Here is a 27,897-nt window from a genome sequence, read left to right on the forward strand (position 1 = left end):
GGGATAAGTGCGTGTTCACGGCATACTGAAATAGACCTCGCGATCGCTCACAGAATCACCGATGGGAACATGGATAAGAGTCGCTGAACAACAGCTCCTGATGGAGTTCTATGAAGAGGTGGAAGATAGAAGAAACAAAGGCAATACCAATGCCATAATTAAAGAAAGAGAGAAAGCCTGGCAGACAATAGCAGACCGGCTTAATGCTTAAGTAGTCCAAAACTGTACAATGAATAAACAGTGCTCCACTGGAACTGTCATCATTAGGCTCCAATTAAAGGACTAAAGGAGTTACTGTAAGTCCACTAATCAACTGTTGTACACTTTGCTTTAAATGTGGCAAGTAGAGGTTCATGTTACTTAAATGTAGAGTATGATTAAGTGCAAACAATTATCCACAATGTGTGTCATTTAATCTATTTTTATCTATTTTATCTTTCTATCCTTCATAAAGAACAAACTTGTCTGGCCATAAAAGGACCTGGCAGCAAGTTAAAGTTAAATACAAGAACATTTTGCAGGCTGGTCAGTGACTCTAAAGTAGATAACAGTGAATAAATGAGGTGAATAGATTAGGTGTCTGCTGACATGTTGAATGTCTGTATGATTGTAGCAGTTAAAAAAAGCCCATAGAACTGGCACAGGGGGGCGGCCCACCAAGCCAGGATATGTGCTGTAAATGGTTCCTTTATTGAGGTTCTCTGCATCCCCAACAGAATAAAGGAAGCTCCCACTTGCAGAACATCTCAATGTAACACAGACCATCTGTGGTACAGTGAGAGCATGGCTTCCTGCCGTCTGGTGCTGTATTTTTGGACCCAGCAGCCTACATAAATATCTTAGTCCATCACCTGAGAATCTGTATCTCTCACTGAGATAGTCCTCTCCAACAGCCAATGGGTCTGACCTGTCCCAGAAGACTCTTTCAGGACTAAATGCTCGTCTGAGGATTAGGGCTTCCTCATCCAGTACATCCTCCAAGAAAGGGCAAGCCATTATGAAGAAGGAACAGGTGTGAATAATATATATATATATATATATGTATATATATATATATATATATATATTATATAATTATGGCATGCCGTTTAGGAAATGAATCTTTGAATATATGGAATGAATCTTTGAATATACTGATAAAAATGTAAATAATATAAATGAAATTGAAAACCTAGTTGTATCCTTTTCATCAAAGTGATAGCCTTCTGAATTAGCTGGTTTTACAAAATGGCATCAGTTGAAATATTACAATACTTTCTTAAACTGGAAAACTTTTTTGCTTTTTCTGTCAGGATTTAGCCTGAGGCCTGTTGTAGTCGGCCTGCCACCATTAAAAAGAACTTCTTCGTCAGGAGAACGGTATTGGGCACGGGTACTATGGGAAGGATTTTGGCCCGTACAAGCACTTACCAATGAGTTAATAATGTCCTCATTGCTCAGTATTGCTGCCACAAGGTTCCTGACTGACTCATTCTCACTTCTACAAGATGGCAGCAGTGCCTTGATGACAGGTCAAGTTTCATTCCATATATTCAAAGATTCATTTTATATATTCAAAGTTTCATTCTATATATTCAAAGATTCATTCTATATATTCAAAGATTAATTTCCTAAACAGCATGCCATAATATATATACTATATTGCCCTTGTCACAGATTTCATTGAAAACATCTTTGCAACTTCATCAGCTGTGTTTTGTAATCTCAATTACTGCAATAAACACATATTTATGCAATTTGACAAGCAGTCTTCATTAGCATAGCAATATAACACTTGTCCTGAGTAATAATACTACCACTTGAATCAATATAAAAGGACTGTTGCAATTACAAACAGCCAACAGATTTAAATGAAATAAGAAATGACAATATATATGTAATATTTTAATGCAGGATAATTAAAATGATACAACATACTTAGAAAGACCATGGACATGCTGTAAAACACATTAATTCCTCACAGGATTGACGGTGGAAATACAGGTGAATCACTAGGATTAATCTTAGCCCGGCTGTTAGCCTGGTCTGGAGCAGGCTAACTGCAGAGAATAAATCACCATAGTAACCTGGCCGGGATAAGTTTGACCTGCTTTCATGCAACCGACTTGAGGCTAAATTCAGCCAGGATAACCAATATATCGCGGCTTAATCCCTTATCCTGGTTTTGTGCAATACCCCTCTGGCTGAATTTAGCTTCAAGTCGGTTGCATGAAAGCAGGTCAAACTTAACCCGGCCAGGTTACTATGGTGATTTCTCCTCTGCAGCTAGCCGAGCAGGCTAAGTCAAGCCGCGCTTGCTCAATTATCCTGGATTTCTTTATTCTACTTGGATTTAAGATTACAATGAAACAAAAATACCTAAAAACAATCCGAATAAATAAACAATAAGAATCCAAATAAATACATTAAAAACAATAAAAATAAATAAATAAAAATAATAAAAATAAATAAATAAAAACAATCCAAATAAATAAACAATAAGAATCAAAATAAATAAATAAAAACAATCCAAATAAATAAACAATAAGAATCCAAATAAATACATAAAATAATCCAAATAAATATAAAATAATCCAAATAAATAAATAATAATAATCCAAATAAATGAATAAAAACAATCCAAGTAAATAAACAATAAGAATCAAAATAAATAAATAAAAACAATCAAAATAAATAAACAATAAGAATCAAAATAAATAAATAAAAACAATCAAAATAAATAAATAATAGGAATCCAAATAATTATATAAAAACAATCCAAATAAATAATTAAAAACAATCCAAATAAAAAACAAAAAAAAAAAAAAAAAAAAAAAAAATAAAATAAATAAACAATAAGAATCCAAATAAATATATAAAAACAATCCAAGTAAATAAACAATAAGAATCCAAATAAATAAATAAAAACAATCCAAATAGATAAACAATAAGAATCCAAATTAATAGATTAAAATAATCCAAATAAATATAAAATAATCCAAATAAATAAATAATAATAATCCAAATAAATAAATAAAAACAATCCAAATAGATAAATATGGTGTACAACAGGACAGCACTGGTTAGGGAATAATTGTATTATGTTTGAGATCACACATAATCGATTGCTGATTATATGTAATATATTTTATTATGAAGTATTAATAATTAAATCCATTCAAGTTACATTCATGTAACGTAGATTAATGAAGTTTTCCCTCCTACTATTGTATTATATTATATTAAATTAATACCAAATCTATTTAATGATTAATAGAATCGATATGTTTATTATTATTATTATCACTCACTCACAGAACATCAATATTTCAATTAGAATAAGTTTCATTAAATAAATGATGATGATGATGATGATGATGCCCACAAGATGGCGCCCTCAGTAAACCCTCCGGAACTCACCATCTCGCCTCCCATTGGCTGATAGGCCGGACCGGCAGTGACGTGTGACCTTTGACCCTGCAGGCTCCCCACGTGCTGTGTGATGGAGGAGAGCAGCAGCAGAAACATGAGGAGAGAGGAGGCGAAGAAAGTCCGACAGAAAACTGTAAAGAAGAGGAGCACAGAGGAGGAGGAAGAGGAGCAGGATGAGGTGAGACAGACAGACAGACAGACAGACAGACAGACAGGATGAGCACTGGGTGGACTGGGGAGAGCCTGGCGGCTAGCGGTTAGCATGCTAACAATACTGTGTACCAATAATTGTGATATCAATAATGCTCCGTTGGTGACAGCTCAGACTGCAGCTTAAAGTGGCCACTTTCTAAAAGGACTTCTGAATGGAGACACCGTGCTATCTGTTAATAAACGGAGGTAGGTTGTCTTCTGTGTGGTGGGACATAGACTCACACCAAACTCCATTCAGAAAGTGACCATTTTAAGACTCTGGCCTCTTCAGGAGACCACAGTGAACGGGGGTAGACCCCTGTTGGGCTGCTCGGGATCAGGGTGTTGTGATTATTACCTGGAAATAAACTTATATGTTATCTAAAGCGGGCTGATATTGCACTGGAATCAACAGTGCTATTAGCTGTTAACAGACAGCTAGCAGCAAGCTAACAACAGTGTTGTTTTCAGTGGAGCATTGCCTGTTAGCATGTTAGCTCTGCTGATTAATTCAGGACATTATCTTCCAGAGTCACACACACCAAACTCCATTCAGAATCTGGCAGTTTAATATGTTGGGTTGTAATAAACCCGTTCAGGACCAGGTTGGTGTGATGATCAATGCAACACACCAAATTCCCCCTTATTTTACTTCAATTAGATTCATTTAGTTTCCGACCGAGAGAAGAGAAAGTTAATTCCACCCTCAAAGATATCTGTACTTTTATAGATTTACACAATAAAATATCTTTATGCTGATTTTACTTTTGGTTCCCAACCTTAATTAAAAATGTTCATATTTGATCAGGAAAGCACTGCTTAAATCCCATGTTTTTTGTATGGAGTTTGGTGCGGTGTTTAGAAGTTTGACTTTTCCTCAGATCTTCAACTTCAACAAGAAACCTGCTGAGGAGGAGGAGGAGGAGGAGGATGAAGATCTGTCAGACAGTGAGGACAGCGTCTTTTCAGGACTGGAGGATTCTGGGAGTGACAGTGAGGATGAAGAAGAGGAAGGATCTAATGACAAAGAAGATGGCGATGATGAAGGTCTGAAGACGGGGCCAGAGGAGAGTGAGCAGGTAGAGTTTTACGTGTGTGTGTGTGTGTGTGTGTGTGTGTGTGTGTGTGACACATGTCCAGCAGTGTTGTCCGTGTTCTCCTCTAGAACCTCACCTGTGTTCGGTTCTACATGCAGATAGAGGAAGAGAAGGGAGGAGTGACCCACAAAAAGCAAGAAGACGAATACGAACGTGACTCTTCAGATGAAGAGGTGAGACTTCTGTCTGGTTCTCTGACGTTCATCAGGTTCTTAAATGTTCTGTCAGGTTCTTAAATGTTCTGTCAGGTTCTTAAATGTTCTGTCAGGTTCTTAAATGTTCTTCAGGGCTCTTAATGACGTTCAGTTAGTAATCAATATTAAGCCAGGGTCTTCAGGGTTCAGCTGTTCTCTGATGTTGTGGTTCCTGTGCAGGACATAAGGAACACAGTGGGGAACATTCCCATGGAGTGGTACAGAGACTTCCCTCACATTGGCTACGACCTGGACGGGAAGAAGATCTACAAACCAATCAGGAACAAGGACGAGCTTGACGAGTTCCTGGACAAAATGGAGAACCCAGACTACTGGTCAGCCTACTAGCATAATGCTAGCTCCCCCATTAGTTTACATGGGGAATGCTAAATATGCTAACAGCGTTCTGTTTGTCTGCAGGAGAACGGTCCACGATAAGCAGACAGGAAGTGACATTGTGCTGTCGGATGAGCAGGTGGAGCTGGTGAACCGTCTGCAGAGAGGACAGTTCGGAGACGTCAACTTCAACGAGTACCAGGTAAGTTCAAGGGTTCCTCAAGGGGACCCTCGGGGGGATCCTCAGGGGGGATCCTCAAGGGGACCTCAGGGGGATCCTCAGGTTCCGGGATCCTCAGGGGGATCCTCAGGGGGATCCTCAAGGGGACCCTCGGGGGATCCTCAGGGGGATCCTCAAGGGTTCCTCGGGGGATCCTCAGGGGGATCCTCAAGGGTTCCTCAAGGGGACCCACGGGGGGATCCTCAGGGGGGATCCTCAAGGGTTCCTCAAGGGGACCCTCGGGGGGATCCTCAAGGGTTCCTCAAGGGGATCCTCGGGGGGATCCTCAAGGGTTCCTCGGGGGGATCCTCAGGGGGGATCCTCAAGGGTTCCTCGGGGGGATCCTCAGGGGGGATCCTCAAGGGTTCCTCAAGGGGACCCTCGGGGGGATCCTCAAGGGTTCCTCGGGGGGATCCTCAGGGGGGATCCTCAAGGGTTCCTCAAGGGGACCCACGGGGGGATCCTCAGGGGGGATCCTCGGGTGTCTCAGGTTCTGAGATGTAATGTTCTGGTTCTCCTCAGCCCCAGGTGGAGTTCTTCAGTGGAGACCTGATGGTCCACCCGGTCTCCAACAGACCGGCAGACAAGCGCAGTTTCATCCCATCCCTCATTGAGAAGGAGAAGGTCTCCAAACTGGTCCACGCTATAAAGATGGGCTGGATCAAACCGCGGCGGCAGGATGACGACAGCAGGGGGCGGTACTACGACCTCTGGACCAATGAGGACTCTTCCATCCTCGCCAAACACAGGATGCATCTGCCCGCCCCAAAAATCCCCCTACCCGGTCACCACGAGTCCTACAACCCCCCACCTGAGTACCTGTTCACTGACGAGGAGGTACCTGTCTGTCTGTGTACCTGTCTGTAGTAACAATAACAATAACAACAATACTAATAATCCCTGTGTATTGATCAGTACAGTCTCTGGTGTATTGATCAGTACAGTCTCTGGTGTATTGATCAGTACAGTCTGGTGTATTGATCAGTACAATCTCTGGTGTATTGATCAGTACAATCTCTGGTGTATTGATCAGTACAATCTCTGGTGTATTGATCAGTACAGTCTCTGGTGTATTGATCAGTACAGTCTGGTGTATTGATCAGTACAGTTATTGATCAGTACAGTCTGGTGTATTGATCAGTACAATCTCTGGTGTATTGATCAGTACAATCTCTGGTGTATTGATCAGTACAATCTCTGGTGTATTGATCAGTACAGTCTGGTGTATTGATCAGTACAGTCTGGTGTATTGATCAGTACAGTCTCTGGTGTATTGATCAGTACAGTCTCTGGTGTATTGATCAGTACAGTCTCTGGTGTATTGATCAGTACAGTCTGGTGTATTGATCAGTACAATCTCTGGTGTATTGATCAGTACATATTTGTCAGTACATCTGGTGTATTGATCAGTACAGTCTGGTGTATTGATCAGTACAATCTCTGGTGTATTGATCAGTACAGTCTGGTGTATTGATCAGTACAGTCTGGTGTATTGATCAGTACAATCTCTGGTGTATTGATCAGTACAATCTCTGGTGTATTGATCAGTACAGTCTGGTGTATTGATCAGTACAGTCTCTGGTGTATTGATCAGTACAGTCTCTGGTGTATTGATCAGTACAGTCTGGTGTATTGATCAGTACAATCTCTGGTGTATCATACAAAGCTGGCTCAGGAAGTCAGGGGAGTCGAGGTGGTAGATAACAGCTGTCTGTCTCTGTACCTGTCTGTCTGCAGAGGGCTCTGTGGGAGCAGCAGGATCTGTCAGACAGGAAGTTCCCATTTGTTCCGCAGAGGTTCTCCAGCCTCCGTCAGGTTCCAGCGTTTCCTCGGTTCATTCATGAGAGGTTCGAGCGCTGTCTCGACCTTTACCTGTGCCCACGCCAGAGGAAGATGAGGGTAACTAACACGTCTGAGTACAGTGGGACAGCCAATCAGGACACAGCACTCACTGACTGTCTCTCTACCTGTCTGTCTCCAGGTGAACGTGAATCCAGAAGATCTGATTCCCAAACTTCCAAAACCCAAAGACCTGCAGCCCTTCCCAACAACACAGTCTTTGGTACACTCACTCTCTCTGTCTCTCTCTGTCTCTCTCTGTCTCTCTCTGTCTCTCTCTCACTCTCTCTCACTCTCTCTGTCTCTCTCTCACTCTCTCTGTCTCTCTCTCTCTCTCTCTCTCTCTCTGTCTCTCTCTCTCTCTCTCTCTGCATGACGTAACACTGTACATATTGCTAAAGCAAGCGTTTGGAAATAAAAATAATAATAACAATAAAGTAATAAAATTATAATCTATACTGTTGGTAATACTGTAACTATGATTGACTCAATCACAGTCACAATCAATCAATCTCAGTCAGTAAGTAATTAATTACAATTAATCAATCAATCAGTTTGTGTCAACTATAAATGTCATTAAAACAATAGTAAAGTAACTACAGTTAAAACAAGTAACAGTAATAACAAATTATTAAATATAATATATAATAGAATAGAATGCCTGTATTGCCTTTATTTAATGTGTATGTATATATATATATATATATATATATATAAAAATACATTAAAATTGATAATTGAAAATAGATAGATAAAACTGTAAACGTGTGTGTGTGTGTGTATGTATGTATATACATACAAAACAAAACAACAAACAATCAATTATTTTATACATTTACAGAGTTTCCACTGGTTGTCCTCAGTTCGTGGCATGAGGAGACATATTTTGCTGCAATAATTTGACTTTTTGGCATTTCTCCCAGTAAATAGGGGAGTTTCTGTGTGTCTGATAATAATTTGAATTTGGGGTATATTTGGGAAAATGTTTGCAAATTGTTTTAAGGTTAAGGTTTTATAGAGTCTCTCCTCTTCTGGTAGCCAGTTCTGTCTGTGGCGACCCGTTTCTATGGCCAGGCTGTGTTCACTCAGTCTGTACATTGTCAACATTTTGTTTAGTTTAGGACATTTTATTGTGATCAGGTAATTTGCCAGTGTGAATTCTCTTTTTAGGGTCAGATAACATTGTAATTTACTTTGTGTTTTGGTCGTTTCTTTCCAGTATCTCTCTCTGTCTCTCTCTCTCTCTCTCTGTCTCTCTCTCTCTGTCTTACTCTCTCTCTCTCTGTCTCTCTATATCTCACTCCCTCCCTAATGCTGTGTGTGTGTGTGTGTGTGTGTGTGTGTGTGTGTGTGTGTGTGTGTGTGTGTGTGTGTGTGTGTGTGTGTGTGTGTGTGTGTGTGTGTGTGTGTGTGTGTGTGTGTGTGTGTGTGTGTGTGTGTGTGTTCAGGTGTATCGGGGTCACAGTGGTTTGGTTCGTTCCATCAGTGTTTCTCCATCAGGACAGTGGCTGGCCTCAGGTAACAGTACTGACTGTTTAGTGATTGTGTACTGACTGTGTACTGACTGTTTACTGATTGTGTACTGACTGTTTACTGATTGTTTACTGACTGTTTAGTGATTGTGTACTGACTGTTTACTGATTGTGTACTGACTGTTTTCTGACTGTGTACTGACTGTTTACTGATTGTGTACTGACTGTTTACTGATTGTGTACTGACTGTGTACTGATTGTGTACTGATTGTGTAGTGACTGTTTACTGATTGTGTACTGACTGTTTACTGATTGTGTACTGACTGTGTACTGATTGTGTACTGACTTTATGTTGTAGTGACTGTTTACTGATTGTGTACTGACTGTTTACTGATTGTGTACTGACTGTTTACTGACTTGTGTACTGACTGTTTACTGATTGTGTACTGACTGTGTACTGACTGTGTACTGACTGTTTAGTGATTGTGTACTGACTGTTTAGTGATTGTGTACTGACTGTGTACTGATTGTGTACTGACTGTTTTCTGACTGTGTACTGACTGTTTTCTGACTGTGTACTGACTGTTTAGTGATTGTGTACTGACTGTGTACTGATTGTGTACTGACTGTGTACTGACTGTTTTCTGATTGTTTACTGACTGTGTACTGACTGTTTACTGATTGTGTACAGGAAGTGATGACGGCTCTGTGAGGTTCTGGGAGGTGCGTTCGTCTCGCTGTATGAAGACGGTTCAGGTGGGCGGAGCTGTGAGGAGTGTCGCCTGGAACCCAAACCCGTCTGTCTGCCTGCTGGCTGTCGCCCTGTAAGGACCCTGATGATCTGTCTGTCTCTCCGACAACCTGTCTGTCTCTCTCTGACGACCTGTCTGTCTCTCTCTGTTTCAGGGACTCTGTCGTGCTGATCCTGTCTCCCTCTCTGGCAGACAGACAGGTTGTCTCGTCGTCAGAGAGACTGTTGTCTGGTCAGCAGGAGGAGGAGCCTGCGGAGGGGGTGGGGCCTGTTACCTGGAGTGAGGGGGAGGGGGAGGAGCTTAACCAGGGGATCCGGCTCAAAATACAACATCCCAAGGTGAGAGGGTACACCTGATTGATTATAGATTCCTGATCAAAACCTGCACTGAACTAACTGATCAGTATTGATTTCTGCAGGCCGTCCACCAGGTGGCATGGCACGCTAAAGGAGACTACCTGGCGTCAGTGATGCCAGATCACTCGAGCCACCTGCAGGTGTTCATCCACCAGGTGAGCCGGAGGCGGAGCCAGAACCCCTTCAGAAAGAACAAAGGTCTGGTTCAGTGTGTATCCTTCCACCCTGTCAGGCCCTACTTCTTCGTGGCGACGCAGCGCTCCGTCAGGATCTACAACCTGGTCAAGCAGGAAATGACCAAAAAACTACAGGCCAACTCCAAGTGGATCTCCAGCATGGCTGTCCACCCCGGAGGTAACCAAATCCACCACGATCCATATTAACACCTGATCCATATTAACACCTGATCCATATTAACACCTGACCCTGTCTACAGGTGATCATGTGGTCTGTGGGAGTTACGACTGCAGGTTGAGCTGGTTCGACCTCGACCTCTCAACCAAACCTTATAAGATGTTACGGTACGTACCTGTCAATTAAACACACACCTGTCAATCGCTTAGAGGCAACGTATTAGATTATTGATCTCTTATGCATTGTTCAGACTTATATTGATCATATTGATGTTATGTTGTATTGATCAAATTGATGTTGTATTGGTCATATTGATGTTGTATTGATGATGTATTGGTCATATTGATGTTGTCTTGATCATATTGATGGTGTGATCACTTTCTGCAGACACCATAAGAAGGCTGTGAGGGGCGTGGCCTATCACAGACTGTACCCGCTGTTCGCCTCGGCGTCTGACGACGGATCGGTCATCGTCTGTCACGGGACCGTTTACAAGTAATATACACACTGTACTACACACTGTACTACACACACACACACACACACTGTACTACACACACACACACACACACACACACACACACACACTGTACTATTCAATTAAATTCAGTTTTATTTGTATAGCGCCAATTCATAACAGAAGTTATCTCAGGACACTTTTCAAATAGACCAGGTCTAGACCGAACTCTTTATAACATTAATTACAGAGACCCAACAGTACCACCATGAGCAAGACCTTGGAGACAAGGGCAAGGAAAAACTGCCTGTTAAAAGGCAGAAACCTAGGACAGATCCTCCGGCTCTAGGTGGGTGGTCGTCTGTCTCGACCAGTTGGGGTGAGAGAGAGAGAGAGAGAGAGAGAGAGAGAGATCTAGCAGGACCATGACAGGAGGCTCCACCAGGATCGATAAGAACCTGCTCGACGAGAAAGCACAAGAACTCCGGGGAAGAAGTGAAGTTAGTAACATGCATTAATGGGACATGAATGAGTGCAGAAAGAGAGAGGAAGAGAGGAGCTCAGTGCACCATGGGAAATCCCCCGATAGTCTAGGCCTATAGCAGCATAACTAAGGGATGGTTCAGGACTCACCTGATCCAGCCCTTACTATAAGCTTTATCAAAGAGGAATGTCTTAAGCCTACTCTTGAATGTGGTGAGGGTGTCTGCCTCCCGAACCACAAATGGGAGCTGGTTCCACAAGAGAGGTGCTTGGTAACTGAAGGCTCTGGCTCCTGTTCTACTTTTAGAGACTATAGGAACCACAAGTAGCCCAGCATTCAGAGAACGTAGTGTTCTAGTGGGGTAATAGGGTACTATGAGCTCTTTAAGATATGAAGGGGCCTGACCATGAAGAGCTTTATAGGTGAGGAGGAGGATTTTAAAATCTATTCTACATTTTACAGGGAGCCAATGCAGAGAAGCTAGTACAGGAGAGATGTGATCTCTTTTTCTAGTTCCTGTCAGTACTCGTGCTGCAGCGTTCTGAATTAATTGGAGCGTTTTAATGGACTTATTGGGGCAACCTGATAATAAAGAGTTGCAGTAATCCAGCCTTGAAGTAACAAATGCATGGATTAGTTTTTCTGCATCTGTCTGTGATAGTATGTGTCTAATTTTTCTAATATTACGTAAATGAAAGAAGGCAGTCCTAGAGGTCGGCTTTATGTGGGAGTTAAATGACAAATCCTGATCAAAGATAACTCCAAGATTCCTGACAGTGGTGCTAGAGGCCAAGTTAATGCCATCTAGAGTAACTATATCTTTAGACAGTCAGTCTCTAAGGTTTTTGGGGCCAAGAACAAGAATTTCGTTTTTTTCTGAGTTTAACATCAGAAAATTGCAGGTCATCCAGGATTTTAAGTCCTTAAGACATGTTTGTAATTTAGATAATTGATTAATTTCATTGGGCTTGATTGATAGATATAACTGCGTATCATCTGCATAACAGTGAAAGTTAATGGAGTGATTCCTAATAATGTTGCCTAAAGGGAGCATATATAAAGTAAATAGTATTGGTCCAAGTACAGAACCTTGTGGAACTCCATGACTAACTGTAGTATTTATTGAAGATTCATCGTTAACATGTACAAACTGCGAACGATCTGATAAATATGACTTAAACCAGCTTAGTGCGGTTCCTTTAATGCCAATTTGATGCTCAAGTCTCTGTAAAAGAATATTATGGTCAATGGTGTCAAATGCAGCACTAAGATCTAATAATACAAGTACAGAGACAAGTCCATTGTCTGAAGCAGTCAGAAGGTCATTATTAACTTTGACCAGAGCTGTCTCTGTGCTGTGATGAACTCTAAATCCTGACTGAAAATCCTCAAATAAACTATTGTTATGTAGAAATTCACACAACTCTTTGGCGACTACTTTCTCCAGAATCTTAGAGAGGAAGGGGAGGTTAGAAATCGGTCTATAATTGGCTAAAACCCCTGGGTCAAGAGTGGGCTTTTTAAGAAGGGGTTTAATTACAGCTACTTTAAAGGACTGTGGTACATATCCTGATAATAAAGAAAGATTAATCATATCCAGTAAAGAAGTGCCAATTAAGGGAACAACTTCTTTAAGCAGCCTAGTTGGGATCGGGTCTAACAGACAGGTTGATGGCTTTGATGAAGAAATGATTGAAGTTAACTGATGAAGATCGATAGCAGAAAAACAGTCTAAATATATATCTAAGTTTACATTGACAGAAGTCCCTGAACTTGGAGAGCCACTGATAACTGTTGATGGTAGTTGGTGATTAATTTTTTCTCTAATAGTAATAATTTTATTATAGAAGAAGCTCATGAAGTCATTGCTACTTAAGTTTATGGGGATATGTGGCTCAATAGAGCTGTGACTCTCTGTCAGCCTGGCTACAGTGCTGAAGAGGAACCTAGGGTTATTCTTATTTTCTTCTATTAGTGCTGAGTAATAGGCTCCTCTGGCATTACGGAGGGCCTTTCTATAAGTTTTAAGATTATCTTGCCAAATTGAAATAGCGATATTCTGATAATTTGGAAGAGCGCCATTTCCTTTCAGATTTCCTAGCTATTTGTTTTAACTGGCGGGTTTGGTGGTTGTACCACGGTGCTAGTCTCCTATGTTTTAATAATTTCCTTTTTATAGGAGCGATTTTTTTTTCAAAAATAAAAAAATTTTAAATATTTTTTTATTTTTTTTTTAAATTTTTTTTAAAATTTTTTAAATATTTTTAAAATATTTATGTTTATTTTTTTATTTTTTTAAATTTTAATTTAATATTTAAAAATAAAAAAAGGGGGTTAAAGGTTTTTTTTATTTTTTTTTTTGTTTTTTTTTTTTTTTTTTTAATTTTTTTTTTTTTTTTTTTTTTTTAAATTTTTTTTTAATGATTTTTTTTTTTTTATTTTAAATATAAAAATAAAATTAAATAAATTATTTTTTTTTTTTTTTTTATTAAATAATTTAAAAATTTATAAAAAAATTTAAAAAATAAGGGGATGGGTGGGGGGGGGGGGGGGAAATTATAAAAAAAAATTTTTTTTTGGGTTTTTTGGGGGGGGGGGGAGGGGGAAGGAAGAAAATTAATAATTTTTAATTTTTTTTTTTTTTTTTTTTTTTTTTTTTAGTTTTATATAATTTTTTTTTTTTTTTCTCCCCCCCTCCGGCCCTGGGGCCGGGGGGGGGGGGGTTTGAGGGGGGGGGGGGGGGGGGGGTTGTTTTTTTTTTTTTTTTTTTTTTGGTGGGGGGGGGAGAAGGTAAAAAAAAAATAAAATTTTATTTTTATTTTTTTTTTTTTTTTTTTTTTTAAAAAGAGTTGAGAGGGGGGATTTAAAATTTTATATTTTTTTTTTTTTTTTTTTTTTTTTTTTGTGTTGTTTTTTTTTTTTTTTTTTTTTTTTTTTTTTTTTTTTTTTTTTTTTTTTTTTTTTTTTTTTTAAATAGTTGGGGGGGGGGGGGGGGACAGGGGGGTTTGGGGGGGGGGGGGGGGGGGAGGGAAAGAGAGGGGGGGGGGGGGGAGGGGGGGGTGCTGTTCCGTGTTTCCCCTTTGGGGGTTTGGGTTTTTAGAAAAAATTTTCCATATATTTTCCGGGGGGGCCTCTCCCAAAGGCCCAAAAGGCCTTACCCCGCCCCCGAGCGCATGTGGCTACAATGTCATCACTGGTCACATTGGGGAGGGGTCCAGAGAAAACTACGGAGTCCGACATTGTCTTAGCATAGTTACACACCGACTCCACATTAATCTTAGTGAACTCCGATTGGCGTAATCTGGTGTCATTACCGCCGACGTGGATAACAATCTTACTGTATTTACGTTTACCTTTCGCCAGCAGCTCTGGCCCCAGGGATACATTTAACTATGGCCGCTGGCTTCACTAACTTCACGTTTCTGACTATGGAGCTGCCAATAACCAGAGTTGGTTCCTCAGCGGGTGTATCGCTGAGTGGGGAAAATGTATTAGAAACGTGAATGGGTTGGTGGTGAACTGTGGGCTTCGGCGTTTTAGTCTTCCTTCGCTCAGTCACCCAGCCTCCCTGTCTTCCCGGCTGCTCGGGAACTACCGGGGGAACTACCGGAGGAACTACCGGGGGATCTACAGAGCTAGCAGAAGCTACCTTCGGTCGGACCGCACCGGCTACTGGGGGCTGGCTAACTATAGCGGCTAAAGATGTCTCAGTGGTGCGGTGCCGTTCCTCTAACTCACTAAGCCTCGCCTCCAGCGCAGTAAATAAACTACACTTAATACAAGAACCATTATCATTAAAGGAGGCAGAGGAATAACTGAACATCTGACACACTGAGCAGGACAGAGGAGAGGGAGAGGAAGAAGCCATAGCTAACTGCTAATGCTAATGAAACTAGCGTATATGAAAAATTTTTGAAAGTAGTGAAAAGTCGCTAAAAGAAGGAGTAACTCTGAGTGTTTAGGTAGAACTAGTCTACGTTTAAATGTTAAGCGGGTAAATAACCGCTGTAATGAGTAAAACAAATTTATATTTAGCGTTCACTGACAGAGCTACAGCACCAAACAGTGTACACAGAGCAGGAAGTGAACCGGGAATGAGTCAGTACGCTTACCGTAGCACGCTGTACTACACACACACACACTGTACTACACACTGTACTACACACACACACACACACACACACACACTGTACTACACACACACACACTGTACTACACACACACACACACACACTACTACACACACACACACACACTGTACTACACACACACACACTGTACTACACACACACACACACACACTGTACTACACACTGTACTACACACACACACACACTGTATTACACACTGTACTACACACACACACACACACACTGTACTACACACACACACACACTCAAAGACACACACACACACACACTCAAAGACACCACACACACTCAAAGACACACACACACTCAAAGACACACACACACACACACACACACACACACACACACACACACACTGTACTACAGTACCCCTGACTTCCTGTCCCCCCCCCCACAGCGACCTGCTGCAGAACCCGTTGATTGTTCCAGTGAAAGTTCTCAGAGGTCATGTGATCACTCATGACCTTGGCGTCCTGGATGTGACCTTTCACCCCACGCAGCCCTGGATCTTTTCCTCTGGATCTGACGCCACCATCCGCCTCTTCACCTAACGACCAGCCCGGCAACCGACCAGCCCGGCCACCAGCTCAACACCTCTGTACATGGGTGAAGGTGGTCATATCAACATACCTTTGGTATCCTAGCAACCAACACCACGGTGGCTGCTTGGATACCACCCTAACCCAGGACCATGACCTCTGGGTACTCTGCAGTTGTCATGTTTGACCTTTGACCTTGTAACCCTCTTTCTTAGTGTTTGTTTTTAATTAAAGTGAAACTTTCAATCTGTTTGTTGGTTTGTTGGTGATTGTGGAGCGTGTGGACCCCCTGCTGTTAGTGTTTGAGATCAATATATCAATATGTCAATCAATCACTCCCGAGTGCTCCTGCAGCCAATGGAGGGTTTTAATTTGAAAGGTTTGATCTATATCAGAAACACTTACTGTTACAGTTGCTACAGAAAGCAATAATAAGGATGTTAAAAGATGTTACAGTATATAACAGTGTGTAATGACCAGTGTTGGGCAAGTTACTTTTTAAAAGTAATTAGTTACTGTTACTTCTTCCAAAAAGTAACTAAATTAGTTACTCAGTTACAAATTATAAAAGTAACTAGTTACTTCAGATAGTAACTATTGCGTTACTTTCAAGTAAATTTTTAAATGCTGCAATGTGAGCCCACCTCCACCCCTCTTTAACTGAACTTAAAATACATGTTCAATTATTTATGATAAATCTGAATATTATAATGAGATGGACACTTAATACATTATTAACAGAAACAATGGACACAAATCTAAACTATTTTAATGTTGGGACAAAGTGAGACTAGCCTCCAATCAAATGCCATGTATGTAGATATTATGTTTATATAGTGGATCCATACAATAACACAATAGATGTTTTAGAACTTTTGATATTTATTGCCCCTCAACAGGCCACAACTGGGCAAAATTCAATTATGCTTGTTAAGCACTATACCAAAAATAAATAACAAATATATACACTCTTTGTAGTGCAAATAAAACAAAAAAAAACTTCAGACAATTGATAGATATACTGTACTTCAAGTATTTTCTTCCACGAAAAAGTAGAACAGTGTGCCAATATGAGGTGCTTTCAATCTAACTGAAAAGTACAATGTATACCAAAACTAAGGAATCCGAATATAAACAGGTAATACATACAAAATAAAAAATACATCTCCATAAAAATAAATCTTTCTCTGGCCATTGAGAGGCTGCAGCCAGCCAACAAATAAATCTAAATGAAATGATGCTCTTTAAGCAATGTACCAAACATGTATTCAGACAATATATACACTCTTCAGTGCAGATGTAATAAGAAGCAACACAACTGGCCATACCTGTCTCTCGCTCACTGACTCTTGTGTTGTTCGTTGTGTGTCCGTGCTTTCGAACACCCGCCCAACTCTACCTCTGATTGGCTGACCGTGGAATTTTCCTCAGCCTCAGCCAATCAGCAGCATTTATGCGCTTGTCTCGTGCACTGCCCACTAACTGAGGACAGTAAAAGGTGTTTGTCTCTCGGCTCAGAGATCTCTTTGGTCTGATGGAAAAAACACCTTCAATTATAGTAACGCGCCGCATTGTTTGGCAGTAACGGTAACAGCGCTATTAAGATGGGAAGAGTAATCAATTAGATTACTCGTTACTGAAAAAAGTAACGCCGTTATTCCCATCACTGGTAATGAATGAGTACTAATGCAGAGAATTGATCCCTGATTGAGTGTGCTAGAGAGTATAAGTACAGTCGTAAGGAATACAGTAGAAGTCATTATTGATGAATACAGTTTACTGCAGGTCCGCCGGCCATAGTGCGCAGGCGCACACAGCGTCCGGTAGCTGCAGTGTTTGTGTCAGCTGGCAGCGATATCAACAAATATTAACGAACGTATATAACATGGAAGGGCGGGAAACATGGTCGGCTTTAAACTCTGTCCTCCCTATAAATCACTGACTGTTATATGAAGTATATACAGAGAGCTACTCTACCGGATGTCACGTCATATATCTGTTCCGGCGGAGCGTCTTCAGTGTGACACCGAAATGAAGAGTGAGGTCAGAATCACACAGAGCCGCGAAAACTGCGTTTATACCAGCTGTTACTGGTAAATACTGCAAAATATACTGCAACATATACTGCTACTGCAATATATACTGTTACTGCAATATATACTGTTACTACAATATATACTGTTACTGCAATATATACTGCTACTGCAATATATACTGTTACTACAACATATACTGTTACTGCAACATATACTGTTACTGCAACATATACTGTTACTGCAACATATACTGCTACTGCAATATATACTGTTACTGCAACATATACTGTTACTGCAATATATACTGTTACTGCAACATATACTGTTACTGCAACATATACTGTTACTGCAACATATACTGCTACCGCAATATATACTGTTACCGCAATATATACTGTTACCGCAACATATACTGTTACTGCAACATATACTGTTACTACAACATATACTGCTACTGCAATATATACTGTTACTGCAACATATACTGTTACTACAATATATACTGCAACTGCAACATATACTGTTACTGCAATATATACTGTTACTACAACATATACTGCTACTGCAACATATACTGTTACTGCAACATATACTGCTACTGCAATATATACTGTTACTGCAACATATACTGCTACTGCAACATATACTGCTACTGCAACATATACTGTTACTACAACATATACTGCTACTGCAATATATACTGTTACTGCAACATATACTGTTACTGCAATATATACTGTTACTGCAACATATACTGTTACTGCAACATATACTGTTACTACAACATATACTGCTACTGCAATATATACTGTTACTGCAACATATACTGTTACTGCAACATATACTGTTACTGCAACATATACTGTTACTGCAACATATACTGCTACTGCAATATATACTGTTACTGCAACATATACTGCTACTGCAACATATACTGCTACTGCAACATATACTGTTACTACAACATATACTGCTACTGCAATATATACTGTTACTGCAACATATACTGTTACTGCAACATATACTGCTACTGCAATATATACTGTTACTGCAACATATACTGCTACTGCAACATATACTGCTACTGCAACATATACTGTTACTACAACATATACTGCTACTGCAATATATACTGTTACTGCAACATATACTGTTACTGCAATATATACTGTTACTGCAACATATACTGTTACTGCAACATATACTGTTACTACAACATATACTGCTACTGCAATATATACTGTTACTGCAACATATACTGTTACTGCAATATATACTGTTACTGCAACATATACTGTTACTGCAACATATACTGTTACTGCAACATATACTGCTACCGCAATATATACTGTTACCGCAATATATACTGTTACCGCAACATATACTGTTACTGCAACATATACTGTTACTACAACATATACTGCTACTGCAATATATACTGTTACTGCAACATATACTGTTACTGCAATATATACTGTTACAGCAACATATACTGTTACTACAATATATACTGCAACTACAACATATACTGTTACTGCAACATATACTGTTACTGCAATATATACTGCAACTGCAACATATACTGTTACTGCAACATATACTGCAACTACAATATATACTGCAACTACAACATATACTGTTACTGCAACATATACTGTTACTACAATATATACTGCAACTGCAACATATACTGTTACTGCAATATATACTGTTACTACAACATATACTGTTACTGCAATATATACTGTTACTGCAACATATACTGTTACTGCAACATATACTGTTACTGCAACATATACTGTTACTACAATATATACTGCAACTGCAACATATACTGTTACTTGGTAACTGAAGGCTCTGGCTCCTGTTCTACTTTTAGAGACTATAGGAACCACAAGTAGCCCAGCATTCAGAGAACGTAGTGTTCTAGTCGGGTAATAGGGTACTATGAGCTCTTTAAGATATGAAGGGGCCTGACCATGAAGAGCTTTATAGGTGAGGAGGAGGATTTTAAATTCAATTCTACATTTTATAGGGAGCCAATGCAGAGTAGCTAGTACAGGAGAGATGTGATCTCTTTTTCTAGTTCCTGTCAGTACTCGTGCTGCAGCGTTCTGAATTAATTGGAGCGTTTTAATGGACTTATTGGGGCAACCTGATAATAAAGAGTTGCAGTAATCCAGCCTTGAAGTAACAAATGCATGGATTAGTTTTTCTGCATCTGTCTGTGATAGTATGTGTCTAATTTTTCTAATATTACGTAAATGAAAGAAGGCAGTCCTAGAGGTCTGCTTTATGTGGGAGTTAAATGACAAATCCTGATCAAAGATAACTCCAAGATTCCTGACAGTGGTGCTAGAGGCCAAGTTAATGCCATCTAGAGTAACTATATCTTTAGACAGTGAGTCTCTAAGGTTTTTGGGGCCAAGAACAAGAATTTCGTTTTTTTCTGAGTTTAACATCAGAAAATTGCAGGTCATCCAGGATTTTATGTCCTTAAGACATGTTTGTAATTTAGATAATTGATTAATTTCATTGGGTTTGATTGATAGATATAACTGCGTATCATCTGCATAACAGTGAAAGTTAATGGAGTGATTCCTAATAATGTTGCCTAAAGGGAGCATATATAAAGTAAATAGTATTGGTCCAAGTACAGAACCTTGTGGAACTCAATATATACTGTTACTGCAACATATACTGCTAATGCAACATATACTGTTACTACAATATATACTGTTACTGCAACATATACTGATACTGCAATATATACTGCTACTGTAATATATAACATGAACATTCGTGGTAAAGATGGTTTGTGTTATACACTCAGAGTAAGCACTAGGAGCAGTGACCAACTCCAGGTCTGAGCCAGTGCCTTGCTCAATGGCACTGACTGAAGTTAATTAATTGTGGGGAAACTAGAGAACCCAGAGGAAACCATTCAGAAAGGCCAAACTGTTTGTATTGTACACACAGGTAATGTATTGAGTTGTAACAGCAGCTGGCAGCTAGACCCTCAGGTTAAAGAGTGACCTAACGTCTGATTGGCTGCTGATCATATTAGTCAATAACAACACATCCAGTTTCTATCAGTGTAGAACCACAAATGACCGGTTAAGCAGTTCTCTACTAACTTGTTCTACTGGTGTCTCACTGGTTCTGTTCTGTTCTTGTTCTGCAGTGAAGAAAATGTTTGGAAACTCTGTGAGTTTGTCAGAACGGAGCAAACTGCATCGCTGGACGAACTGTTTGTAGTTTTCATCTCTAATGAGAACAGAATGGTGAGAACACACAGGAGAACATGAAGCTGCTAGAACATCTCTGCAAGATTCTGTAAAACATTTTCCAGATTCTCTATAAAATCATTCTATAAAACATTTGTCAAGTTCTATAAAACATCTATCAGGTTCTATAAAACATCTGTCAGGTTCCATATAACGTCTTTCAGGTTCTATATAACGTCTGTCAGGTTCTATAACATCCGTAAGGTTCTATATAACGTCTGTCAGATTCTATAAAACATTTGTCACGTTCTATAACGTCTGTTTTGTTCTTCAGCTGACGTTCAGATGTTCTCTGTTCTCCGTCAGGTTCCTCTGTGGAAGCAGAAGTCCGGACGTAGAGACCAGCCAGTAATTTGGGTCTGTGATGTCTCTGTGGATTAATCCAAGTCATTTGTCACTTGTGTTCATTTCTAGCCATTTCATTATCACACCTTTGTTTGTCTTGTTATATTACCTGTTTTGTTAACTGTTCCACCTGATAGCGCCAATACACATTACTATCCTGGGTTTGTGTTTAGGATTATATCTGGTCTATCCATCATCCTTAAATTTAACGCAGTAATGACAGAGAAACATTTCAGTTACATCTGCCTATATCATTTATTTTTTATTTTATTAGGGCCCGTGCACAAATCGTGCAAAGGGCCTATTGTAATTGTAGGAATTATTATTATTCAGACATTTCTAATGCCTTTTCTGAGGCTTTATCATATTCGAAAAGTCCTGAAAATCTGCGCCCAGGCCACGCTTGGCAAAACTTGGCGAATTTTATGGGTCTCGGACATATTCTTGGAAAAACGGATCAACGGCGCCCCCTATTGAGCCCCCTACCTTTCACCTATGAGTATGAAATCACATCTATGCAATGATATACAGTAGAAGCGGTAGCGCCACCTGGTGGTAACCAGAAATATAATTTATTACACTTTTATGTATTTCTCCCAGCAGATTGACCACATCCAGCTGATATTTGGTCGGAAGACCCTTAGACTGTTGACAATGACATCTAATGAATCTTATGAATTTTTATTAAACCGTGTTGCCGTAGTGACGCAGTGAATGCCACTTGTTAGGGACCGAGCCAGCGACTGCTGGAGGTCCCTATTGATATTGCAAAAGTTATTATTATTTGTAGTAAACTTTGACTGCTAATTTGCCCCCCTGAACATATGTGACGCGTTCCATCAAAATGAGTCGGATGTCGCAGCGGCCCGTTTGTGTAGAAACACGTTTTTACAAGAAAATACAATTTTGGGCTATTTTCAGTTTTTACATGTTTCTAATTAAATAAAGTCTCAGCTTTCATACCATGTCAAAATTAATGTAAAATACAAAGGATAAACATAGCTAGCATAAATAAAACGAAACAGGTGTCAGAGTTCAAAACACCGGCTAGCATGTTTGTGTCATCTGCGTCATCTGTCAACTGTCAGTTTAGATCGACACGGACACAGAGACAGATTGACAGATTGACAGCCTAGACAAAATTAATTTTCGCGACGACGAAATTGCTCAACTTTTAAATTCAATTCCTGTAAGACATGCTACTTCAGACGACAACTGGATCGACCTTATTACGGACTTTTTCACCGCACCGGCAGCTGAGAGTGAGAGTGACAGCGGCGGCTCGACCTCCGGTATTTCGCGCTACCGACACCGGCCGGCTCCGATCGTGATGGCGAAGAAAGTGAGTGTGACGGAGGCCAGGAGGAAGATATTCCACTCGTGGCTGACCCGATGGTAGCATACAATGTCTCTGATTATAATGATGTAAAGCAGTAAAGCAGTAAAGTTTATTTATTTGAATATAAACTGTATAAATGTCTTTCAATTCATTTGGAATATGGCGGAATGTTGATTGCTATCTTTAGAGCCCTTTTTCTCAAAAACAAGGTTTGGTGACAATCGACCTTTGGAAGAGCGTGTCTCATACAATTTTTGGAGTAGAAAAATAATTTTGGTATCACCATAAAGCTGAGACTTTCCTCTTTACAGCCATGAAGAAAACTCAAAATGTGTTTCTGGGTCAAAGTGACTCAAAATGATGGAGCAGGTCACATATATGAAAGTGTAATTTTATTTGGCAAAGTGGTCAGGCCTGGTGAAACTTAGATATTCTATGCGTTGCTTTCTGTTCGGCCACTAGGTGGCGCTGCAATTAAAAAGTAGGTTTAGGCTAATAACTCCCGCATCGTTTGTCTCAAATTCAATTCAAATTCCATAAACTACGTTTTCGTGTTCCATCCATGCACTTTTGTCCGTTTTGAATGAAACTTGTCACGTAGCATCTGGAGACCGTCCTGGCAAAAAAATGTAAGTATTTTGATGTTTCAAAAAATAAGCACGTTATAAAATTAGCACTTCCTGTAGATTATGGTCAAAACAGGAAGTGGAGCATTTCTCCACATTGGTATGTCCAATTGACACCAAACTTGGGTCCATAGTTCTCCACGTCTTCCTTAAGCATCGTGCTCAATTTCAGGCCATCACCACAAGGTGGCACTCTTTAAAAGAAGAAGTTTATATCTTTACAACGGTATGTGTGATTAAGATGAAACTTGGTACGATGCTTCCCCATGGCTTCCTGAGGCTCACTAAAAAATGTGTCAACAATCCGCCACTGGGTGGCGCTCTGGTGGCATGGTAAATCACTGTGCGGAGACCGTAATAGTTATGAATATGAAATTCACAGGGCATGTGTAGAGTGGTGCCTGAAGCACACATACCAAAAATCATGTTTGTCGTGTTTGTAGCGCCCCCTACAGGAAAAAAAAGCAGCCCCAGCGCCACGTTTCACCGATATGTACGAAACTCTGCAGGCACGTGTAACATGCCGGGACGTACAAAAAAGCCTCATGGACCCATACCCAAAACCCCACAGGAAGTCGGCCATTTTGATTTTCATTTTCACTTTCAGCGAACTTTTCGCGTTGTATTTGAACGAACTCCTTCTAGGGAATTTATCGGATCTACTTCAAAATTGGTCAGTACAGTCAAAAAATGGTGCTGATTAAAAGTTGTGCTATTTAAGACTGTACGTTGAACGGCGTGTCTGTGGCGTGAGGTCAAAGTTGGCCATTTTGAATTCTGTGGTCATACAAACTGATTAAAAAGTTGAGCTATTTGTGACTGTACATCAAACCGCGTGCCAGTGACAACTTGTCGATTTCAGCAGATTCGCCATAAAATACTGCTCATAACTTCAGTGTGCAATGTCCAATCTCCAGTAAACTTCATATATTCTGAAACAGTTTTGCCGTGAACACATCCTCATAACTTCAGCGTACGTGGTCCAGTCTCGATGAAACTTCATGTGTTTGATAACACTCTCGCCTTGAACATGTCTACATGACAACATTCCGACATAGTGATAGCGCCACCTACTGGCAACAGGAAGTAAGCGCTGCGTGGCGATTTTGAGCTAATTTACGTGAGATTTTCATGTTGTGGTCCGCACGTGTTACGACGGCACGCGACGTGGCCACAGCACTCCCCGAGTTGCGGAGGAGGATGGTGAGGCCATAGTACATCATACAGGCAGGTATGTGGGGATATATTCAGCAGACACCAGGGCTTGTACTGTAAAATGTTTTTCTTTTGCTGATTTAGTCTCAGTTTCTTATATAAATATCATTTTCTAGTTCTCTTGTTTTGCACTTTTCCTGCAAGCACCTGTAAATAAATGTCCATTAATGGGACCGCCAACAAAGACTCTTGAGACCACCTCCTATTTGACCCTCTGGCAATTACTATCCTACAATAATGATGTCATTAATGATGTCATCATTTGTTTCAGGACTACCACGTGGTTCTGCTGCAGGTCGGTCTACAGTCGGACTCTCTGGTCTATGATCTGGACTCTGAGCTGCCGTTCCCCTGCAGCCTGCAGCTGTACGCTGACCAGGCCCTCCGCTCAGACCGCAACATCAGACCTGCCTACCACAGGTAACATCCACCTGTACAGATAACACACCCCCTCACAGAGTTGTTGGAAGCTCATTGTCCTCTTAGTACATTCATCAGTTACGTGACAGAGCTCATGTCGGAGCATCTCTGTTGTTCTCTTACAGATTAAAGTGGTAAATTAACGAATAAAATATCTCAGAAATTGACCCGGCAATTCATTAAAGGGGAACTTCGGCAGATTTTTACCCTAGTCTTGATCACTAGAGGTCACCGAGTACTGTCGATAGGAAAAAGAACGACCAGTTTTTCCACCCCTTGCTTCACCGAAAGCCCAAAATAATCGACATAATCGAAAATTTCGTTGCGAAGGCATTATCTCCGTGATCGATTATTCTGGGCTTTCGGTGAAGCGAGGGGTGGAAAAACAGGTAGGCGACAGTACTGTTTTGTACGGTTTCTGCACAACGTATGAGTTGAAAAGGCATGTTGTTGTCACGTAAGGGCCCTGATCATGTTGCACAGACATTTTAATTGCATTTTGTGTCTGTTAAGAGGAGCAAAAGGCACTCTTTAGGATATGCCCCCAAGAAGTGTATTATAACTAAGTGGGAGCTCTGGCCATTAGCTGCAGGATCTTCAGTTTGCTAGAACCAATTCTGGTCGTTCTTTTTTCTATCAACAGTACTCAGTGACCTCTAGTGATCAAGACTAGGCTAAAAATCTGCCGAAGTTCCCCTTTAACAGATTACAGAAAGAAAGTGTGAAAGGTTTTCCAGAGGAAACGTATATTAATGTAAAACTGCTCTCTCCCTGTAATCAGACTGAATTAAAATCTGCTCCCTAAAGCAGCGATGCAGTGTTCAGTATATAGTCTGTGTATATATATATACACATATATATACAGTGTTCAGTATATACCTGTTCCGGTGTGTGTTACCTGTTCCGGTGTGTTACCTGTTCAGGTGTGTGTTACCTGTACAGGTGTGAGTTACCTGTTCAGGTGAGTGTTACCTGTACAGGTGTGTTGCTTGCGGTGTCTAGGTCTCTGTGGGGGAGGTGACATCACAGTGTCTCTGTGTCTCTGTGTCTCTGACAGGAAGTTGCGTGTGGTCCCTGCTGACAGCTTCCTGTTAAACTTTGCGTCTGATCGCTCTCACATGAGGAACCCTGATGGAACCTGGAAGACGCCCCCCCCACTCTACCCCCCTATACACACCGCAGGTCACATGATGCCTCCTGTATCATGACATTGTTCACATGATGTCAGCATGTCTGATGATGTAATGCCTGTGACCTTGTGATGACATCACTTTGATGTGTTTCCTCCTCAGAGTGTCAGATGAACCTGAATGACTTCATCAGTATGGACCCTACCGTGGGCTGGGGGGCGGTCTTCAGTCTGGACCACTTCCTGCAGAGATACCTGGGAAACTCTTCAGTGTCGGCAGCAGCAGCATCAGCAGCAGCGTCGCCATAGCGTTAGCAGCAGTGTCAGCAACGTCGCAGCAGCGTCGCCGTAGCGTTGGATCAGAGCGCCTCCTGGTGCTCAGTCTGTGGTCCACTGTAGAGTCGATGTTGCCGTGACAACCAGTGTTATTTGTGTTGTTTATCTTAAAACAGTGTAGATATAAAACTATAATCCAACACAAATACAATAAAATATTTATGATTTCTACTGTTGAATGTTTCAATAAAGTGATTTCTGTTTGTGTGGATTAGGTAATCAATATTTTACAATCAGTATTAATAATAGTTGAACCAGTCAATTAAAGAAATAATTCAGTATTAAATCCAGATAAAATAAATGACAATCCATATAGCGCTTTGTTTAAAGGCTAGAACAATATTAGCACTCTTCAGCACTGTAGCCAGGCTGACAGAGAGTCACAGCTCTATTGAGCCACATATCCCCATAAACTTAAGTAGCAATGACTTCATGAGCTTCTTCTATAATAAAATTATTACTATTAGAGAGAAAATTAATCACCAACTGCCATCAACAGTTATCAGTGGCTCTCCAAGTTCAGGGACTTCTGTCAATGTAAACTTAGATATATATTTAGACTGTTTTTCTGCTATCGATCTTCATCAGTTAACTTCAATCATTTCTTCATCGAAGCCATCAACCTGTCTATTAGACCCGATCCCAACTAGGCTGCTTAAAGAAGTTGTTCCCTTAATTGGCACTTCTTTACTGGATATGATTAATCTTTCTTTATTATCAGGATATGTACCACTGTCCTTTAAAGTAGCTGTAATTAAACCCCTTCTTAAAAAGTCCACTCTTGACCCAGGGGTTTTAGCCAACTATAGACCGATTTCTAACCTCCCCTTCCTCTCTAAGATTCTGGAGAAAGTAGTCGCCAAAGAGTTGTGTGACTTTCTACATAACAATAGTTTATTTGAGGATTTTCAGTCAGGATTTAGAGTTCATCATAGCACAGAGACAGCTCTGGTTAAAGTTAATAATGACCTTCTGACTGCTTCTGACAATGGACTTGTCTCTGTACTTGTATTATTAGATCTTAGTGCTGCATTTGACACCATTGACCATAATATTCTTTTACAGAGACTTGAGCATCAAATTGGCATTAAAGGAACCGCACTAAGCTGGTTTAAGTCATATTTATCAGATCGCTCGCAGTTTGTACATGTTAACGATGAATCTTCAATAAATACTACAGTTATTCATGGAGTTCCACAAGGTTCTGTACTTGGACCAATACTATTTACTTTATATATGCTCCCTTTAGGCAATATTATTGGGAATCACTCCATTAACTTTCACTGTTATGCAGATGATACGCAGTTATA

At 40.3% G+C, this 27,897-nt stretch overlaps 2 protein-coding genes across 2 annotated transcripts; both read left to right on the plus strand.

The window, feature by feature from the left end:
- The first annotated feature begins 3,444 nt into the window (after positions 1-3,444).
- bop1 (BOP1 ribosomal biogenesis factor) lies at positions 3,445-16,104 on the plus strand. The gene is made up of 15 exons (XM_051390722.1): positions 3,445-3,589; positions 4,485-4,682; positions 4,799-4,873; positions 5,075-5,229; positions 5,315-5,432; positions 5,973-6,287; positions 7,188-7,349; positions 7,432-7,512; positions 8,738-8,807; positions 9,453-9,585; positions 9,668-9,851; positions 9,932-10,223; positions 10,306-10,390; positions 10,611-10,718; positions 15,713-16,104. The coding sequence occupies exons 1-15, from the start codon at positions 3,482-3,484 to the stop codon at positions 15,864-15,866; spliced, it is 2,238 nt and encodes a 745-aa protein (XP_051246682.1). The 5' UTR covers positions 3,445-3,481; the 3' UTR covers positions 15,867-16,104.
- Positions 16,105-17,526: 1,422 nt separating this feature from the next.
- On the plus strand, positions 17,527-26,766 carry ntaq1 (N-terminal glutamine amidase 1). The gene is made up of 6 exons (XM_051390975.1): positions 17,527-17,947; positions 21,075-21,174; positions 21,484-21,534; positions 24,974-25,122; positions 26,180-26,304; positions 26,415-26,766. Exons 1-6 carry the CDS (start codon positions 17,835-17,837, stop codon positions 26,558-26,560), a joined length of 684 nt encoding a protein of 227 aa, XP_051246935.1. The 5' UTR covers positions 17,527-17,834; the 3' UTR covers positions 26,561-26,766.
- Positions 26,767-27,897: the final 1,131 nt, after the last annotated feature.

The sequence above is a fragment of the Dicentrarchus labrax genome, unplaced genomic scaffold (genome assembly GCF_905237075.1).
Source record: "Dicentrarchus labrax unplaced genomic scaffold, dlabrax2021, whole genome shotgun sequence".
Classification (NCBI taxonomy): Eukaryota; Metazoa; Chordata; class Actinopteri; family Moronidae; genus Dicentrarchus; species Dicentrarchus labrax.

Bases quoted from the DNA above. Each gene is read 5' to 3' on its own strand.
- bop1 (XM_051390722.1), top strand. From the start codon at position 3,482: ATGGAGGAGAGCAGCAGCAGAAACATGAGGAGAGAGGAGGCGAAGAAA. The intron at 4,874-5,074 runs GTGAGACTTCTG...GTTCCTGTGCAG, and splicing joins GTGACTCTTCAGATGAAGAG to GACATAAGGAACACAGTGGG. The intron at 7,350-7,431 runs GTAACTAACACG...GTCTGTCTCCAG, and splicing joins CACGCCAGAGGAAGATGAGG to GTGAACGTGAATCCAGAAGA.
- ntaq1 (XM_051390975.1), top strand. From the start codon at position 17,835: ATGTCACGTCATATATCTGTTCCGGCGGAGCGTCTTCAGTGTGACACC. The intron at 21,175-21,483 runs GTGAGAACACAC...GTTCTCCGTCAG, and splicing joins TCTCTAATGAGAACAGAATG to GTTCCTCTGTGGAAGCAGAA. The intron at 21,535-24,973 runs GTCTGTGATGTC...CATTTGTTTCAG, and splicing joins GAGACCAGCCAGTAATTTGG to GACTACCACGTGGTTCTGCT.